General features: G+C 30.6%; 1 protein-coding gene across 6 annotated transcripts in view; it reads left to right on the forward strand.

Annotated features, from left to right (window-relative positions):
- Positions 1–1,805: 1,805 nt before the first annotated feature.
- The window catches only part of LOC143042406 (cilia- and flagella-associated protein 337-like), a 48,645-nt gene continuing 30,513 nt past the window's right edge, over positions 1,806–19,937 (forward strand). For 4 of the 6 annotated variants that reach the window (XM_076214689.1, XM_076214691.1, XM_076214690.1 and 1 more), the window contains exons 1-5: positions 1,806–1,958; positions 3,318–3,825; positions 15,507–15,647; positions 17,942–18,175; positions 18,787–18,855. In XM_076214689.1, the coding sequence (XP_076070804.1) occupies positions 1,927–1,958; positions 3,318–3,825; positions 15,507–15,647; positions 17,942–18,175; positions 18,787–18,855 (984 nt within the window). In that variant the 5' untranslated portion in view covers positions 1,806–1,926. Of the gene's footprint in view, positions 1,959–3,317; positions 3,826–11,989; positions 12,347–15,276; positions 15,357–15,506; positions 15,648–17,941; positions 18,176–18,786; positions 18,856–19,937 lie in introns of those variants that run through there. The other 2 variants (XM_076214693.1, XM_076214694.1) reach the window with 2 other exon arrangements.

The raw sequence follows: 19,937 nt of genomic DNA on the forward strand, positions 1-19,937 counted from the left end.
TGAATCTTTGGCAGAAGCTTTTTTATGATTAATGTCTAAAAAAGTTCAGAAAGTAGTTTTATTTTTATTTTTCAGTTGACAGACGGACTTATCTTTTCGCAATTAACAGACGGTCTGGGATTATCATTTTTACATGATAGATTTGAAAACCTTCAGAGATTATTATAAAACTTGGATAGAATTAATATTGCAGATCGACACAACATATTTTCCCGTTTGAATGGTTTTTCACTAGTAATTTTTGGGACCCTTTATAGCTTGCTGTTTGTTGTGAGCCAAGGCCCATATGCATGTTAAAGGCCGTATTTTGACATATGACGTAATGGTTTACTTATACAAATTGATTTACTTATATAAATTGTTACTTGAATGAATGTCTCATTGGCACTTATACCACATCTTCCTATATATACCAAAGAAAATATGGGATTTTTTAAAAACCTGTAATGAACCGATAAATGGCTTCTATTTTCGCAGGAGGTAATACCAGGCGAGCACTAGGGTTGCATGGATCCATTGACGAATTTTCATAATAGAATGAACTTCTATGAAAATTAACAACTTTATGTCATAAACGAAATTTGATCAAACAAGGGGTCTTGATAGAGTGTGGCTCCCTTCATACATATTTTAGAGTAAAGGATTTGGACATTTTCATTTTTCACTTAAACCAATGACCACTAGATGTACCAAATTAACACAATATGAATAAATTTAGCATAAGAGATACGCAAATTAGAAGTATGTTGCTACAATGTATTGATGAATTTTTAATGACAGAAATTGTATCCCTTTCTCCATAACTCGTTTGCTTCATGGGGGGCTCCACTACCAGTGGATGCTTTAACCTGGACCCGATTGGGGCCCTCAAACCCTCTCCGAGGTTTAGGCGTACACTTGAAAATAGCCTATCTAGCTACGCCACTGACAGGCGCCAACCTTGATCCTAACCTAAAATAACAGTGTAACATCACAACATAAAAAAACGTGTACAATAAAAACAAATCCAATTGAAAAGCACAACACAAAGCCAGAAACACAACCAATGTGGTCAGCAAAAACATTTTATGAATACATCCACAGTGTAGATCAGCAGAAAGTCGGAGTACCAAAAGCTGCTGAGACAGTCTTAAAAAAATCAAATTTATCTCGCTTTACGTACCGAAAAAGAGTGTGGATGTACGTAGTTTTGGGATTTACGAAGATAATTTTCATAATAAAAAAAAAAACTGTTTTAAGGTACTATTTGTTATTTATGTCTGTGTCATTTGCGCAAAGGAAATGTAAAATTTTAGCGCAAATGAGATATTATAATAGATGACACAATTGTTAACGGTCCTTCAAACAGCACAGTTACAATATAAAACTTTTGATCTTTTATGTTTTGTTTCATTTCCCTGTCTAGTCTAATGCTTAAACTAAAATGAGGGTTGGTCCAAAATAAAACACCAACACACAGATATAGCCGACTGAAAGGTATCATCATTCAAGTAAGTGAACAAAAGCCAAATATTGTCACCACAGCAGAACAGGGTCTCGAGAATAGCATTTGCATTCGCAAAAACGAAAATCTATGACATCAGTGTAGATCTCTCAGTGTTATATGCTCTTTGGTCAGGTTGTTGTCTCTATGACATATTCCCTATTTCCATTCTCAATTTTAGATAAACATATGTACATATGACACTGCGTGCATGTCAAAGTTAATCGAATCCTAAAAGACGACGTTGCCGTCACTAGGTTTCTACCAAGAACGTCATAATACGTTTCTAAACGTTACCATGTTCGGAGGATAGATAATGGTGGACTAAAATGTAAATTAAATGTGAAATGGGGTAGGGTAGAACGTGACGTCTACAATCAGTCAAAAACAAAATGTGAAGAGAAGAATATTAGCTGAAATGTTGGACTTCAGACTTTAAAAAAATGTCTAAAAGAAGAGGATCTATCAGTCTAAAGTATGCACGATTACATGCAAAGGCCGCGTTAGTTTTCTCAATTTGTTTTACATTGGTAATGTTGGGGTCGTTTTTTTTTACAGTTGACCACGTGTAAATGCGGTATGGGTTTTACTCATTGTTAAAGACCTAAAGTTGTTAAACTCTATGTCGTTAACTCTCTAGAGAATCTTCTTATTATTTTACTTAATTTTTATTTTTTGGGAAACCACGCGGTAAGTTTCTCTTGATAAGTTAAATGAAGCGGTGGAATTTTATGTATAGACTGAACTCGGACGACATGAGTTCTAACTTGCTTTGAACTACTTGATGACATGTTTAAGGAGAACCCATCGTAAGTAATTAGAAAAATATAGATTTTATGCAGCGGGAAAACACCTCTTTTCACAATGCTCATGTCGGAAATAATTAAATTTCTTTTGAGAAATTCAATGCATTATTATGTCAGTTAAATGTCTTTTTTATTGATATAATTAATATACTAATAGATACATACATTGATCATAGGTGAATCATGCCACTATTGATGCGGGTGTTTGAATGTAAATATATGGAGTATGCTATAGCTAATAGGGGTGCAATTCCGCGAAATTTATTATAATGAGACGAAATGTATGCCAGTGAGCTATACATTTTCACCTCCTGCTTTGCTTTATATAAAAACTGTGAACTGATCTTTTTATCAATATGAACGATTTGATGTACTAACTAACTAGGGAGATGTCAAAAATAGCGTGTTAGCTACATTTATCATTTTCCTATCAAATATATGAATGAATTTGCGCAAAAAAAAACTATTAGAATTTTTGCTAAACTCTAGCCGAATTCGTCTCACGGTACACACATTTCGGAATGTTAATTATAAGATACCCCCTTACCTCCAACTGAAAGCAAATAGTGTGCGGCTTTTGTGTCTTTTCGCCTGATACGAGGGTGGTAAAAGGGTTATTTTCGTGCAACGTGTTTTGCCATTTTTATTTCTCGTTCTTCCGTGCAAATACCCCCCCCCCCCTTTTTTTTCGCCCCCTGATATAATTGTGCACGTCATGTTTTCAAAGAAATAAGTTGAAATGTTTTAGTTCAATGAAATGAACTAAAGAAAATTTAAATTAAATTAGTTCATATTAAATCCCGGATGATTAAATACAGACACCCACCAAGCTATTATTAAAATAAATTTTCAATTTAATGAATCTTTATATGTACATCTGCAGGACGGTGTGTTGATAGTTAATCATTTCTTTGAAGGTAAATATGTCTATATTATAAGCTATTGCTCAATTTACATTATCGTTAAATCTTTTAAATTCGACCAAACACTAAAGATCTTTAAAATATATTTTGTTTACGTTGGGACAGGAACGAGGCCACCGTTACTGACCTTCACAGGAAGTTAGCAGGGCACAGAAATCCGTGGTCGTCAGGTTTGTTGAAAAGGAGTGATTTCTTTACACCTTTTGAGGAAATATTGTTGGAGGCTGTTGCCGGCCAGCCCGCGGGTGTCAATATGCCGACGACGAGACCACAAACCGCGACAATGAGGAAGAAAATACGTCCCAGTTCGGCTGGACCAAATCTGCAGTCTCATCCATGTTACTCAACAAGTTTATTCGATAGTAATAGACCCTCAACAGCTTCATCTTCGTCTTTACGGACACAAGAGAAAGGTGCGTTACCCGTCAGACCAGTGACACAGGCTGGCCCAAGGAGACAGTATCGAGCCCCTCAAGCAGATGTACGTCTTCAAGAAATTCAAAAACAGCCTCGCCGACTCACGCTCGGCACTGTTGATGGGCTTCAGCCTGACTTGATTAAAAATAGACCAAGGTCTGGTAATGGACAGATCTCAGATCAACTGAAAAATAAAGTAAGAAAATCTCTTTTATTGTCTGATACTTTGATATTTTATTTGTTATTGTTTGTTTACAAATTACAGGTAAGAAAAACACGTGCGTGTTGAAAACCTATAAAAAATCCTATTATTTGGTCTCTTTTATCTTTATTGTTCTTAGATTAACTTGAAGGAGTAATAAATTTACAGAATCAAATTTTTTTTCATTTGTAAATCATTTATTTATGGTAGATTTAATCATTATCGACGTTTTATTTAACATCGCTCGATATCAAAATGGAGTTTTGTTGTAGCAACATGTTTACTTCCGGTATAAAAGGGGGCGTGTCTCATCAGCTGTTTATTCATAAAAGTGTGAAATTTATCAAACTATTTGACAATGATGCCTTTCATAGCAAATTAAATTGCATGTTTTTTATAATTCTAACCATTTTTGTCCTGACAATAAAGTTGCATAAAACAGTGCTATATTTGTATTATGCATTATTTCAATACATCATGGTTTTTTTTTCAATTTTGAAGAAAATTCATTTTACTTTACTTTTATTTTAGAATTTAGTTTTTAGTCAAATAACATGTTTGGTACAGTTAGATGTGATTCAAATAGAAAATGGGAAAACTTAACCCTTGCATTAAATTAAATATATCTCTTTCTGTTATTAACTTTTCAATATTTACATTATTTTATTGAAATTAATTCATTAAGAGTAAAAGTGAAAATAAGTAAAAATTAAAAGACTTTCAAAATCAACAAACGTGCCATATTTTTTAACAGGAAGACTCACAGGTGGATGATTACCTCAAATTAACTCTATGTGGCATTAATCAATGAGAAAAAAAAATGAACATACAATGAATTAAAATTTACAACAAATTTGAAGAGAATTTAGATTCAAGAGTATTTTGAAATTATTTTTTTTAGATATTGTGCCTTATGTAGATAATCAAGTTAACAATACCTTTATTTACATGAATATGCTATGTTTGTCTCTCCAGAAATTTTTATAATAATTAACAAGTAAAACAGCATAGTCAAACCTGCAATAAAGAAGTCACCGATATTAAAATTTTTGTCTCATTCCATTGTACTAAAACAGATACATTTTGAGCCCCAATTCAAAGGCTAACTTTTAAGGTCAGTTTGTCTGGTCCAAATGGTTACTGTTCATGTATTCCTCATGGGCATATCTTATTGAGGGTTAATCTAATATTGGTAATTCAATTGTAAGCTTTGGTATAAACATAAACAATCTGAAGAATATACTCTTGGGAAATTAATGCGAAAGAAAGACTTCTACCCCAAGCAACATTTCAATCAAATATTTAAGACAATTACTCTTTATTTGGCCCTAAATACAATAATTAGATTTAGATCAATTTTGATTTTCTTGTGCCAAGTTGTGGAGATTTTGGTTCAGCAATGGCTGATAAGAGATTTAACAAACATCTAGATGAATTATTACAAACAAACCCTTTTTCTGTGGAAATTTTAAATTTGAGTGTTGGATTTAAGGAAATTTCTCGGCCCTTAAATATTTCAAGTAGAAATAAAAATGATAACAAAAATCAGAATCAAAATGTAATGGTAAGTTTCTTTATTCTGCATGCTTAATTTTGTCTAAGAAAATAGTTACCATTAAATCTTGAAAAAAAATATTAATGTTCCAAATTTATCTAACGATAATAGTACTGACTTTTCTCCTTTACTTTTCTTCATGCACATGCAATGATAAACATTAAGATGTCTTTATTAACTATGAGTGAGTCCTGAATTTGTATTTAAGTTAATTTGAGGTTGGACTTTCAACCATTATCATAATATAGGTGCATGCAGTGAATTTAGTATTTAAGCAGTTAAAAGTTAATAATCAGATTATCATTTAGATAAAAGGGCAATAACTCTGATTTTTATTTCAACTTCTATGTTCAAGAATATTTGTGAAAATCATAACTGATATCAGACAAAGCTAAAATATGATTGATATGTTTTATTTTCTTATTCTAGTTATATTGATTTTTATTGGATAATGATCAGGTTTAAGTATTTCTGAAGATCAGTATTTAACTTATCCTGACTTGAACCAAAGGTTAGACTATCTGGTTTGCTTCTTAATTTTCATTGGGGACACAAATATTAGAGATTAGAATTCCTTCTGCATTTTTAGCGTGATTGATTGACAGCTGACAGTTGTTTATAGAAAGATGTCACTGTGGTATTAGTGCCAATGAGACAACTCTCTGTCCAAATAACAATTTATAAAAGTAAACCATTATAGGTCAATGTATGGCCTTCAGCATGGAGCCTTGGCACACACCTTCATGTAACAACAAGCTACAAAGAGCCCCTCCTAGTGTAAAATCATTCAAACAGGAAAACCAAGGGTCTTATCTATATAAAAAATGAGAAACGAAAAACATGTTTAAATTACATAAACAAATTAGTTCATTTGTCTTTGACAAATATTTCTTGCATATTCAAGATGAGAACAAATTAACAATACATAAAAAAATAAGTATGCCAGGGATCAAGGGCTTAAAATTTGAAATGCCTCTGAAAAAGAGTGTATATCGAATAAGGACAGAAATGCAGCCTTGTAATACTTTTAGACCCCTTGATGAGTTGTTGCACTGTCCTTATCTGATTTAATGTCCCCATTTTGACTAGACATGGCTTATAATGTAAACACCTTGCACAGCAAAACAGAAGTCTATCTTTTGATTGTCTAACCTTTTATAGCTTTATTTCTATACTCATTCAACCTTTGGGGTGCTATGCTTAGGTGCTAAGGAGAAAGGTTAAATTAAAAAAAACCAACATTGCTTTGACCTAATTGACTTTGACTATTGATCCATATTTGAATTATCTATAAATCTAAATATGTTCTAATCTGAAGTAAATGAAAAGCTTCTGTTTAAGTATACATAATTTTGTTTCTGTAAAGAAAATTGAAAAGCAATTGAAAATAAGAAAACAATATGTTATTGATTGGGTAGAACTTAAAGAAATTAATTATTCATCTCTTTCTCCCGTATCATCAATAGCATGTAAAATTTCATGAGAATAAATCATCGCTTTAAATTGAAGTGAAATTCCGAGAAAATCTTTTTAAATGTGCATGTTAACTTCACATCAAATTAAACAATAGTCATTTTATTTCACGGCTACATTATGATCGTTAAATTGTTGATGGCTTCCGCGATTACGGAACTTAACTTGCATGACTTTGTCACATAAAGTGATCGATAAAAGCAGTATCTACCGCAATGAGACATCATTTTCATTTTATAACTAGACATAATGCTTGTCAATTTATTAATAGTAATAATTTCATGGAGAAATGGACATCAGCCAGGAAATGTTTATTTTGAAGAGCGTTCAACAAATTGTTTCAGAGATTTCCACGATTATTTAATTATTTAAAGTTACGTAATGCTATCTTTAATAACTTTTTGTTTTTCTTGCCGTGAAATTGTGAATGGAAATATTTTTGATTTCGGAATTAATATGGACTATGATAATTTTATAATAAAATAAACATTAACATGGAATTATGAATTGACCTTCCTGCTAGTTATTATCATTTGTACTTTGAATTAAGGAGAATAACTGACGCATGAAATTGATAACTTAATTGACTATGAAAAATATATCAAATTTTAATTGTCATCTGGAATTGACGATTATAACAAATGCTGGAATTAAAACAAAATGTTTTTAATATATATGATATAAAAACTATAGAAAATGGAGCTTTATGTTTAAATATTTAACATTGAGTGGCGAACTATATATTTTGGATTAAAAATGGACCGTGTTTCTATGACATTGTCTGAGGCGTTTTATATTATGATTAATGATGAAAGAGTTCCTGATGAGAGTCCAAGAGAATCTTTATTTAATGACTCTCTCAAGGTAGGTCTTAGGTCTTGCCTTATATATTTGGTGACCAGAATTGTCAGACCATTTCATTTTATTCTAGGTTCATCAAGGTCACAATTTGGAACATTGAATTTCCGTTTTTTGTAATTCAAGTTAAGTTTTTTTGCTTGTTGATTTCTGTGTTCCTAACTTAAGATTAATTGTGCTATTTTGATTTGAAAAATTTTCCAACATCAACCCCATTGACCCTCATGGAGATCGAAATTTATATTTGCTTTATCATTTTTCTCAATGAGGTTACTCAATATATCTGTTTCGAATATTTCTGCGGTCTCATTTATTTACCATGTAATGAAAAAATTACATCTTCTAGAATAAGAGATAACTCTTTCAAATTAAAGGAATGGGAGACAACGTTTGAAATTGCAAAAATAGAGATAATTCATGTTCCATTAAATTGAACCCATTTATAACAGGTTTAGCAGTCGATCATCAGTGTGCAGGCATTAATTGGAAATTTGTTTCAGAAAATAACAAAATATAATTTTGCCCTATTAACAAGATTTTTCAGGTAGTTACATTTTGTACATGGAATCAACCCATGTTGGAAGACAATTAAGTCAGATGTTTGTTTCTTCAGGGGAGACAACTCGTGTAATTAAAGTAAATTATCAAAAGTGTTGAAAATTGCTGATCAGAAATCTGTAATAATTTAGTTTGCTTAGTTTTATGTTTAATTTTATGCTTATTGCTTATTGTTAAAAATTGTGTATTATAACCATGCAGTGTTTTAGGCTGTAGGTCCTTTATTGAAAAAAAAGATAAATTATTTATGTATATTTTTAATTTGATTATTGTTTTTCTACCTTATTAGAAAAGAGTAAGTAAACATTGCTTGTCTTTAGCTGTGTGTGTATTCTGTTTCGTCAAGGTTATTGTTCAATGAACCATTTTGCTAGAAATTTTATGCACCCTTTTTTTTTAATTTTTTTTTAAAAACTTTATGAAAAATAAGAATGCTGTATACCAAATTTGAATAAAATTTTATTTAACAACATCTTTCAATATTTTCCAATTTTGCACCTCTGTCTGTCAACAGACGACAGCATGTAGCAAGAAATAAATTTAAGAAAATTCTCTTTCATCTGTGCTCCTTTCCAATAGTTTTCTAATTAACCTTGCTTATGTCTGGATCAATACAATTAGAAACCAAGTTGTTAATTGTAAACTGATAATTTTCTAAGATTGAAAATTAACTGAAATTGAATGAGTTTCTGAAACGCTTTGTATCTTTAATAATAATTGCCTGTTTATATTCTGAATTGCACTAATGTTCAGAATGATTAGTATATAAAAGCCAGATTATGCTTTTCGTCTTTAATTATACATGTGTGTTAATTCTGAAATGCACTGATGTTTAGAGAGATAAGTCAACCCAGATTATTATGAGGATGCAAAGGAGAAACTGTTTTTCCGAAGATTTGATATTTGAAAAAAAAAAATAACAAAGAATAAAAAAAACAATATCTACAGATTTGGTATACAACTTCTTATATCACATTTTAAATCATTTTACATTTTTTTTAAAAACTTTTTAACACAATAATAATGAATATTATATCAATCACTAAACATTTTAATTTTTGTAAGAATTTAATTTAAGCACACTAAGTCTTTCATTTCTTATTTTTAGTTCAGATCAATTTTTTGTTAGTTTTTGTGTTTAGTTTCCATAGAACCTTAATTCCTGAAAGTGAAAAGCATTTGTTTAGATTATAGCAGATTTCCTTAGTATACACAAATTTGTCATACACTACAAATGAAAATACCATTGAAAGTGCAGTTTGGCATGATTTCAATTTAATGCTTCATTGTACTTTAAGATGTTACACAGTTCAATGATTAGAAATAGAAATAACTTGAATCCATGTCATTAAACTCATAATTATTGAGTCCTAAAATGTTTCTAACATTAAAAATTATGGTGAAAACTACTGTGGTCAAGTGCATTATGGGTAATCTAGTTTAACAGACTTTTATAAGATAATAAAATGTCAATGGTATTTTTAAGCACTGTATAGATGACCAAACAAACACAATAAAACTTGTGTTTTATTTCAATGATATTATTACTACAGTAATCATGGTAATGACAATATTAAATGACCGCATTGTCAAATAGCCTGGATTAAAAATTACATTATAAATTGGGACTAGCATGTCTCAGATCACAATATTAGTCATCTTCTACATGTATTTTGTTGGTAAATCAACATTTAATAAATTTTAAAATTTACTTACAGCTGTTAACTGACATCTTCTACATGTGAGGCCCCTCATGGGGGGGGGGGGGGTCCTAGTAATCACATACTCACCATTTTTTTGCCAATATAATCACATAATCATTAAATATTTGCTTATCTTTAGTAATCAAATAATCATAAACTAAAAATACAGTCCTAGGTAATCAAATAATCATGAAATATTTGGCTTAATAATCAAATAATCATTAAAAAAACGGCCAAGTAATCACATAATCAAAAACCCCATGAGGGCCCTCACATGTAGTGTAGATAATGCTTCTGTCAATGTGAAGTCCAACCAAAGACATTCAATTTATCTTAACCCAACCCTAAGCAAGTACTAATAATTAATGGTCGTAACATACAAATTCTTTTCAATTATTGATGTTCAAGACTCGCACACAGCTCTAAATTTAGTACATGTATATACTGACTGGGGTTGTCAACAAGACCAAATTACTTCAGTTCTAACATCCTGGTCCTTAAAGTGGTCACATGGTTTGTAAAAGTACAGATGACTTCAGTTCTAACATCCTGCTCCTTAATAAGTTAGTCACATGGTTTATAAAAGTACAGATGACTTCAGTTCTAACATCCTGGTCCTTAAAGTAGTCACATGGTTTATAAAAGTACAGATGACTTCAGTTTTAACATCCTGGTCCTTAAAGTAGTCACATGGTTTATAAAGGTACAGGGTTGAGTTCAATATTGTAGCGGCTACGTAGCTGCTACCAATATCGACGTAACAACTAGTCTATTAAGCTACATGTTAAATAGCAAAAATCTACGGAGCACTACATAGCCGCTACAATATTGAACGCAACCCAGATGACCTCAGTTCTAACATCCTGGACCTTTAAAGTAGTCACATGGTTTAAAAAAGTACTGATGACCTCAGATCTAACACCCTGGTCCTTAAAGTAGTCACATGGTTTATAAAAGTACTGATGACGTCAGATCTAACACCCTGGTCCTTAAAGTAGTCATATGGTCTATAAAAGTACTGATGACTTCAGTTCTAACATCCTGGTCCTTAAAGTAGTCACATGGTTTATAAAAGTACAGATGACTTCATTTCTAACATCCTGGTCCTTGAAGCAGTCACATGGTCTTTAAAAGTACAGATGACTTCAAATCAAGTTTCAAGCATGAACTTCTGATATTGGCATGCCCTTAAAGATTGTTAGAAATCCCCATTATACCATCACAAACACAGTTTGTCATTTGTTGACTCTTTGGTCCAATGGTACAATGATAAATGACTGCAATCTGTTTTCACTGAAATAACAATAAGACATTTCTTTCAAACTGTTTCTCAATATTTATTTTGAATAGATTTTAGATTAACACTGTTGCAAATAACAATAAAATGACATTTTGATCGTGAAAAACAAACTTTCAAATTGTTTTTCTCATACAAACTTTTGCTGTGAAAAATTGTTTGTTTCCGATTATTTGTTGTAATCCCCAACTTAAATCTGCATAAATCCATCAATTGTACCTTTTCAATGTATTAAACTTCATATGATGAAATTATCATTCACAAAAGACTTAAGGAACAGACGGCAGGATATACAGTCTAGATCTGAACATGATATATTATTCCATATATTAAATTATGATGCAAATAAATCTAAATAAATCCACAAAGAAAATTGATTTGGTGACTTTAATAGACTTGTAACTTCTTATGGAATATTTACTCGGACACACCATAAAGATATTTATGATTAGATTTATTGTATTTAGATATAATATATTCAAATGAGACTGAAATTTATTGACGGTATCCGATTTGACGCAAAGGAAATCCGTTATAACCATGATAAGAAAGATGGATTTTATTAAAAGTCTTGGAGATATTATTCTGTTTTGCATTATTGCATAGGGATTATTGAATTTTACTATTTTCTATCTTGGATGATTTAATTAATTGTTGAAAAAGAGTACACGAATTAATAATTGGGATTTTTTAAAGTGAATAAGAAAAAAAAGCATTGGAATAAGTGTAATGGCTCTTACTCAAAGGGATTTGAAAAATATTGTTTCAAGCCAGAAAATACGACCGCATTCTCACAAGAATTCGAAACAGATCAATAAACCTGTTGAAGATTTCCGTCAAAATAGAAGTAGTACATTTGTAACACAAGACGGAGTAGGTCCAGTCACACCACTTAGTGGACGAAGTCTTATTTCTCTTGGACATAGCTTCAGTATTTCTCCCCGAGACTGGACCTCTGAATTTTCAAATGCACATCTGTTATTTAAAACCAGTAGGTCAAGCTGTAGGGTTGACCATTCCATAGATTTGGCAAGTTCATTTAGACATCAAGTTTACGGAGATACTTCTGAGGTAGGAAAATTCATCAATAATTTTTGATGTTATGAGTTACAAGTCCTTTTATTTCATGTTTTAGTAACAGACAACACTGTAACTTAATTATTTTAACAAGCATGCATTCATTAAATTTTCTCATTTTTACAGATAAATGAGTACTGTTTGAACATTCCTATATACAAGAGTCTGTTTTAAGAATTCAAAAATTTCCTAAACAAAAAAGTGTTAATTGTCATGTGCACTTTAAAGCAGTTTAAATTTGATCTTCTTTCCCCAAATGACTTTCAAATTGAAGACCGTCTGCTTGATGATCATGCATCAGGCTCTTTCTTATTTTAATTAATATCATTCCCAATACATAATATTTTTATAAATTCTACCACACAACCCCTCATGATTACAATATTTATCCACTGGAGATATATAAATTTTTCAAACTTTAAAATGTGAGATTAAATTCATATACACTTGTAGTCATGTTTGTAGAAAATATGATCATCTCAACACTCTTTTTAGACATTTTTTTTAAACAGGATGTTTTCAGCTTATTTATCAAACCTTGTACATTGATTGTTAAATTTTGATTCTCATACCTATTTCAAGAGCTTATTTAGAGGCTTTCCAAATTCTAGATCTCTGCCATTTTTGCACCTGCAGCCTCGAATTGTGCAGCGCACAGAAAATCATTAATGTTTGTGCTTTCACTCACGGAATTTACTTTAAAGAATGAAGCACACAAAAGCGCTTATTTAGGTATCACTGCTTTCTCTGGAAACAATTACTTGATTCTAGTTGAATATTTGTATATATAAAAGAAAAAAATAAATGTAGTATAATTATACTTATGCATAAAAATCTTTGTCAAAGTTTGTTCTTTTAAAATGTCACTAGTGTACATAAAGCATTATATACAGCAAAGAATATGGGCAAGGTAAAAATAAAATGTGACTCTTTCACAGGAAGTTCTGCATTAGAAAGATTTTTTAAATCAGTTTCAATGTTAAATTGATTATTCCAAGGGTCATGATATAGAATTTTTCAACAAATTGAGTTATGCAATATAAATCCTTACAAGCTTATTTAAGTATCAGACATCTATGATCTAAAGGTCATAATATGGGACTTTATGGATCTGCCCCTGCATGAAAGGTCAGTAAGTAAGAACAGTTTGGAACAACAGAACATGTTCTGTAGACTGCTATAAATATACAAAAAACAGCAATCGTCACATAATAATTTACAGAGGGATGCAGAGGTAAACTTTGGTCAAGCATTTAATAATTCAATCTATTCATTTGAATCCCCATTGTGGTCATGGATAAATCTGTAGCAAATATTTGTCTCACTTTTCAGTATGAGGCTAGATGAGTGACTTTATCGGCCTTAATTCCTCTATGAATTATAGTGCAAATTAGATTTTTGTTCTCCAATAGCCCATGAATTGTAATTAAATCGTAAAAATTGCAGATATATTTATGTTTATGTCTTTATTTGGTGGGTTGCTGTCTCATTTACATGTCCAGTATTCTATAATTTTTCATAGCATATTGTTAAAACCTCAACAGCGTAATTTTTAAACGTAGATTTAAATCTTTTATGACCCAAAACAATCTGAAGTTGACTCCGAGACTTTTGAACAAATGAAACTTTTACATTTCAGAATATGATGTATGTTTACTTTTTAGTATGATCTAGACATTTTGTATGGTTAGAAAACTTGAACATTTTAAAGTGTTTGCGGAAATCTATGGTTGCTATGAATTTAATAATAATCGAGAGTACAGTTTATTGTCAACGATAAGTGAAACTTAAAATATGAACAGTGGGTGTTTTAATGCTTCTATAATTTTTATGAACAGGTTTATTGTTGTAAAACAAACAGTTTTATCTGTAAATCAAATTATGTTTAAGTGTAGAATAAACACTTATTTGATATTACTGTTTGATAAAATGGATGAATAGGTTTTTATGATTTGGTGTTTACCTAAAATGGTTACGGATGCAAACGTCTAAAAATGGAATAATAAAATGAAGCTGAATGAATGCAATGTTTGTATGGAGCCCATATTTTTATATGCATTTGCATGTCTTGTTGAAAAAAAATGCAATGTTATTTAAGCCATGGTCATCGGGAATATAGAATGGTGACTGTGGGTTGTATTTGTTCAATAGTCTGAGTCAACTTTAGATTGTTGACACTGGTCTTTTAAGGTTAGAATTTATTAGTTGATCATAGTTTAGTTTTGGCCATCATAATTTAGCAGCCAATTAAAATCATTCTGTCAGGACTTGGCCACATATTGAAATTAGATTTCAATTGTACCAGTTCGTCTAGAATAGATATGTATGATACTGTGCAGATTAGGAAAATTATATAAGTCTTACGATTTGCACAACGGTATTAATATAAAATGGCATAATATACAAAGAATTATTAAAATTATTAACTCTGCATGACGAAAGCAACGGGCAGTATTTGTTAATTAAGTCGAAATACTTATCAACACAATTTTATAACATCATCTTCAAATATTACCATCTTTTCTTAATACTGTTGTGCAAACCTCTAGACTTATATTATATAAGTACATGTATGTATTAAAAAAATAACACATTTTCAAAAGCAACAAACAAACAAACAAACAAACAAACAAACATACATAACTTGTTGCAACAAATTATACAAAAAGATTATCCTAGGTCAAATTCTCTGTCCACGAATTGATGAAAGTATATACAGGTAGCTATAAAATGAAAATGTCATTTTTTTTTTATTGTGAATGATTTTTTTTAAAGAGCTGAGGAATAGATTTTGAAAAGTGTGGGACATCAAACAAATATTCCATTTGCTGAAAGAGGATTTTAGTGGAAATATGAAAAAAAATATGCATTTTTTCTTTTGGAAAACATATTATAAACTTTTATATATTCAAAAAAGAACACTGAAATAGTTACTGTAAACTGCAATAAAGATCCAACATATACAAACATATATAGAACTGTGATGATAGATTTAATTTCATTGGTGAGTAAACAATAATATAATTTGTATATGATTTTTTTGGTGTTTTTCGAGTGACAGGTTCCTTAATATTTTGCTGTGAATAATTCAACATTGAAAATTATCATGAATTGACAGATTGATATATATTATTTGTATAATAATTAATTGTAGATTGAAGAACAGATTGATTTGAATACATTGGAAGAATTGAAGAAGGCATTCTTGAGAGCAGACAGGGATGAGTCTGGACAGTTAGATCTAGAAGAATTTAAAGCTTTACTGAAGGCTAGATTAAACCTTAGGGTCACAAAAGTAAGTATTCCTTACAAATGTTATACTGGTGTCACTTTAAAAAAAAGTTATGTTGTTGTTTATTATTTGTTGAAAGGAAGGGATATACATATTTAGAAATGAGACTTATTATGTTACCCTGATTATTAACTGAGGTAACTGCACGGCAGTATGCGATGTTTTATGTTTCTGATGCATAAGATGATTGTTTAGTAATTACCTGATCTAATTTGACAAATAACTACATGTTGCATGTCTTCATCATCAGAAAATCTACCACAATCCCTCCATTTAGGGGTTTAGTATCATGCCATCAAAAGTTATAAGAGGAGAACATAACGGTTACCATGATTATTTCATACTTCATTTCTGTAATTTTCAAACAAAGTCCAAATTAACTTACATATAGATTTCTCAAAGCTTGTCATTGCAAAACATAATCTTTATATAGATGTCTCTATATAAAGATATACAATGATATGTATGATCATATATGCATTTAAATTAGTTATTTCTTTTACATTTAATAAATTATTAGTAAACTATGAGGTGAGCTGTCCAATAAAGGGACCAGAGTAACAGACAATTGGTCATATTATATCATATATTTTTATTATTACAAATTGCCTACTTCATTTGCTTTAATATTTTATATCAATCAATTAAATCAAAATCAATCATATTATGTACTTTGTTTAACCTATTTTTAATTTATTTTACATTATGTTTGAAAATATATTGTAATTATTCTGATCATTTTGGGCCCCGTGATTGGCAAATAAAATATTTGTTTGTTTGTTTGTTTTTTTGCAAAACATAATATACCAATTTATTCTTTTGTGAATCTAAATTTAAAGCTAAAAGAATCATTAACATTTATGAAATATTAAAGAATATTCTGGTTAGTTTTATTTAAGATTGGCAATAACATTTCTACACAAAGCATATTTATAAGATTTTTTTTTTTCTTTCTTCATAAGTTTTGGCAACAAAAACCTTAATTTATATGCAAAAAAGATGCCAGCATAATTAATTCTAGCGGCATAAATCAATCTGGTTTATGAAAATTAACTCCTACGTCACATACCTAAGATATATATTGAATTAATCCTTATAGTTAATATGATTATGAATATATAGTGATAAGCTGTTAAACTAACATATATATATATAAAAGTGATCTATGGGTTAATATATTGATCTAAATTGGTTATAAATACATTTACCTATTTGTTATGAAATGATATGTAATGCTTGTGTCTAATTCTTTATTATGTTCATGCAAACATGTGTATACTTTTTTTTATATAAACAGGCATATTGTAGGTATTGAACATGTTTAAATAGAATATATATATATATTCTTGAAAACAATACTAATTAGAAATATATTTCAAAATCTTAACCTTAAAAAATATTCATTTTCAATTTACAAGTTTGAAAGCATTGATCCAGTTTAAAAGAAGGATATATTTGGATTCCCCCCTTATTTACAAGATACATATTTATTGACATGGGAGATAACTTATGAAAATAAAATCCTTTATGAAAAAAACACATGCCAGTTTATTTTACAATTATAGGGTGTTCAAGAGGCAGTGACTGTTTCTGAAATACCAAGTAAAAGTAATAGTTGGAAGTGTCAAAGATAGGACAAGCAGGGGTTTCATTATCTTTCATGTTGACTGGTACTTTCCACGTTTCTAGGTGGTACTTTTCAATTCATTCCATGAACATCATATATAAAAATTCCTACATTTAGGCGGTACTTGTCAATAGCATAGAAGGGTAAAAGTACCGGGTACCGCCTCCTAATGAATGGCCTGGACAAGATTGAGTGGCACAGTTCTCTTTAGAACTTTATGTATTGATAACACTCTTCTACCCTTTAAATTCTTCTCTTTGCATTTTTGTTTTCTGAAGGAAAATACATTCTTTTCAAATCAAATGTTTAGTTTTAACTTCCCTTGTAAAAGCTTATTACAACCCAAAAATTCTTCTCATTATGTTGAAGACCAATAAGTGGCTTTTAGAGCTAGGCCCTGTTCTCTGCTCTTTGGTCGGGTTGTTGTCTGTTTGACACTTTCCCCATTTCAATCCTCCATTTTATTATTATCCAAGAAAATACATTTAGTAATTTAATTATTTAAACGTTTTATCTTAAAAGTATGATCAAGGTATCTGAAGATCCTACATCTAAAGTTAAGATCAATGCAAACTCTTTGACAATTAAAAATAATGAATCCACATATTTTTATTTAACTGACATAATTCACACAACAATGTTATACATAAACTTTGTATATCTTTTACAGGAAGCGCAAATTGAAGCTCTATTTAAAAAGATTGACTGGTCTTACAATGGCGGTATTACCTGGGATGAGTTTTGTACCTACATGCAACTGGAATATGCTGAGAAAGAGGACTCTTACCTCCGGTCAAAGGAGGTGGAGTTCCTGTTACCAGCCAAGATAACTAGTCCACCTCACAGAGATCCTATACTGAGGATGACAAGTAATACTGATGGATCTTTCTTAGCCTGCAGTCAGGTAAATGTCATGATCATGGTTGCTGTTAGGTACATGTAGTAAAAATGAATACCAGAAATTTAGAAAAGGATAAAAAATTATATGAACAGATCTATGTGTGCATGACACATAATTTTGAAATATATTTCATAGAATATGACTTTCAACTTTACTGCAACACATCTACATTTGACATGTCATTTCTTTTTATTATGCCCCACCTACGATAGTAGAGGGGCATTATGTTTTCTGGTCTGTGCCTCCGTCCGTCCGTTCGTCCCGTCCATGCGTCCGTTCGCTTCAGGTTAAAGTTTTTGGTCAAGGTAGTTTTTGATGAAGTTGAAGTCACATCCACTTGAAACTTAGTACCCATGTTCCCTATGATATGATCTCTCTAATTTTAATTTCAAATTAAAGTTTTGACCCCAATTTCACGGTTCACTGAACTTAGAAAATGATAGTGCAAGTGGAGCATCTGTGTACTATTGACACATTCTTGTTTGAAACAATATTTATATTGTAACATGAAGTTGACATGCTTTGCCTTTGGTAATCCAGGCCATCACACTCTATGAAAGTATGGATAGGACCAACTACATGTTACAAATAATATGTATTTGATATTATTTCAGGATGGTACAGTTACATTCTGGGGAATGTCCGGTAATGAACTGAAATGGAAGAGAAAAAAAGAGATTGTTGTAAGTTATTTCAAAGAATTTAATTAAAATATTTACAGAAAATATTAAAGCTTTTTGATTATGAAAAATTCATGTAATTTTGAAAAAAATCAAATGGACAAAAACACAATAATTGAGTCCAACACATGTTAATTTATTGTTTGAATTTACATAAACAAAGTATATCAATATAAATTTCATGCAATTGTATATACAGAAATATTTAAAGATTGTTCCTTCATTGTGCCTGTGACTTTAAAATAATACATGAGCTGTTTTAGACCAAAATAAATAAATAGTGTGTTTCCGGTTTCCCGACCCTACCTCCGTTTCTGACGCCGACCCAGAACACTGAAACAAATGTCCAGAACCAATATTGAACTCAACTAAACATTTTATTGACAAAATTAAAAAAAAAAAAAAAATCCAGATTTTTCGTTCTTTCCGGATCCGACTCTTTGTTTAGAAAACTACAGATCTTCAAAACGTTTGATAGCAATGACCAATACGGATAAGTCAAGCGTTTCAAGAACCTAGATTTTAAATAAACAAGCATGGCTTTGAACAACCGTGTAGCATATTGGCTGTCAAATATGCAAAATGTAATCACATGGTTGCAAAATATTTAAGAGTAAAATGAGTTCAATTTAAAAATAAACTGCACACTGCTAGAAAACAAAGAAATAGTCGTGTCAACGTCAAATACGTTAGTAAAGTAATACAAATAGACAGGAAATACTAAAAATTGAAGACAAGGGGGCAGACAATGTGTAAAAAGAAATAGAAAGCTTTCTCCAGTAGGCAGACATGGTGTATGATTCATGTTCATTTATAAATGAATCTGCCCCTGTACCATGTCTACTTTTTATTCTTTTAAATTTTCTCAGGCTGGTCCCACAACAGTTTATAAGGAAAAGAAGAAGAAAGAGAAGGAAAAAAAATCATGTCCTATTAAAATATCTACATTTTTTCCCCATATATTTAATAAGAAAGATTCTCACTTTTCTCAAAACATGAAATTTTAACAATATTTCAGAACCCCACTCTTTCAAGATTAAATTCTGTCAACAAGTCAAACATCAAAACACATCTGTTCATTAAAT

This window comes from Mytilus galloprovincialis, chromosome 8 (genome assembly GCF_965363235.1).
Source record: "Mytilus galloprovincialis chromosome 8, xbMytGall1.hap1.1, whole genome shotgun sequence".
Classification (NCBI taxonomy): Eukaryota; Metazoa; Mollusca; class Bivalvia; order Mytilida; family Mytilidae; genus Mytilus; species Mytilus galloprovincialis.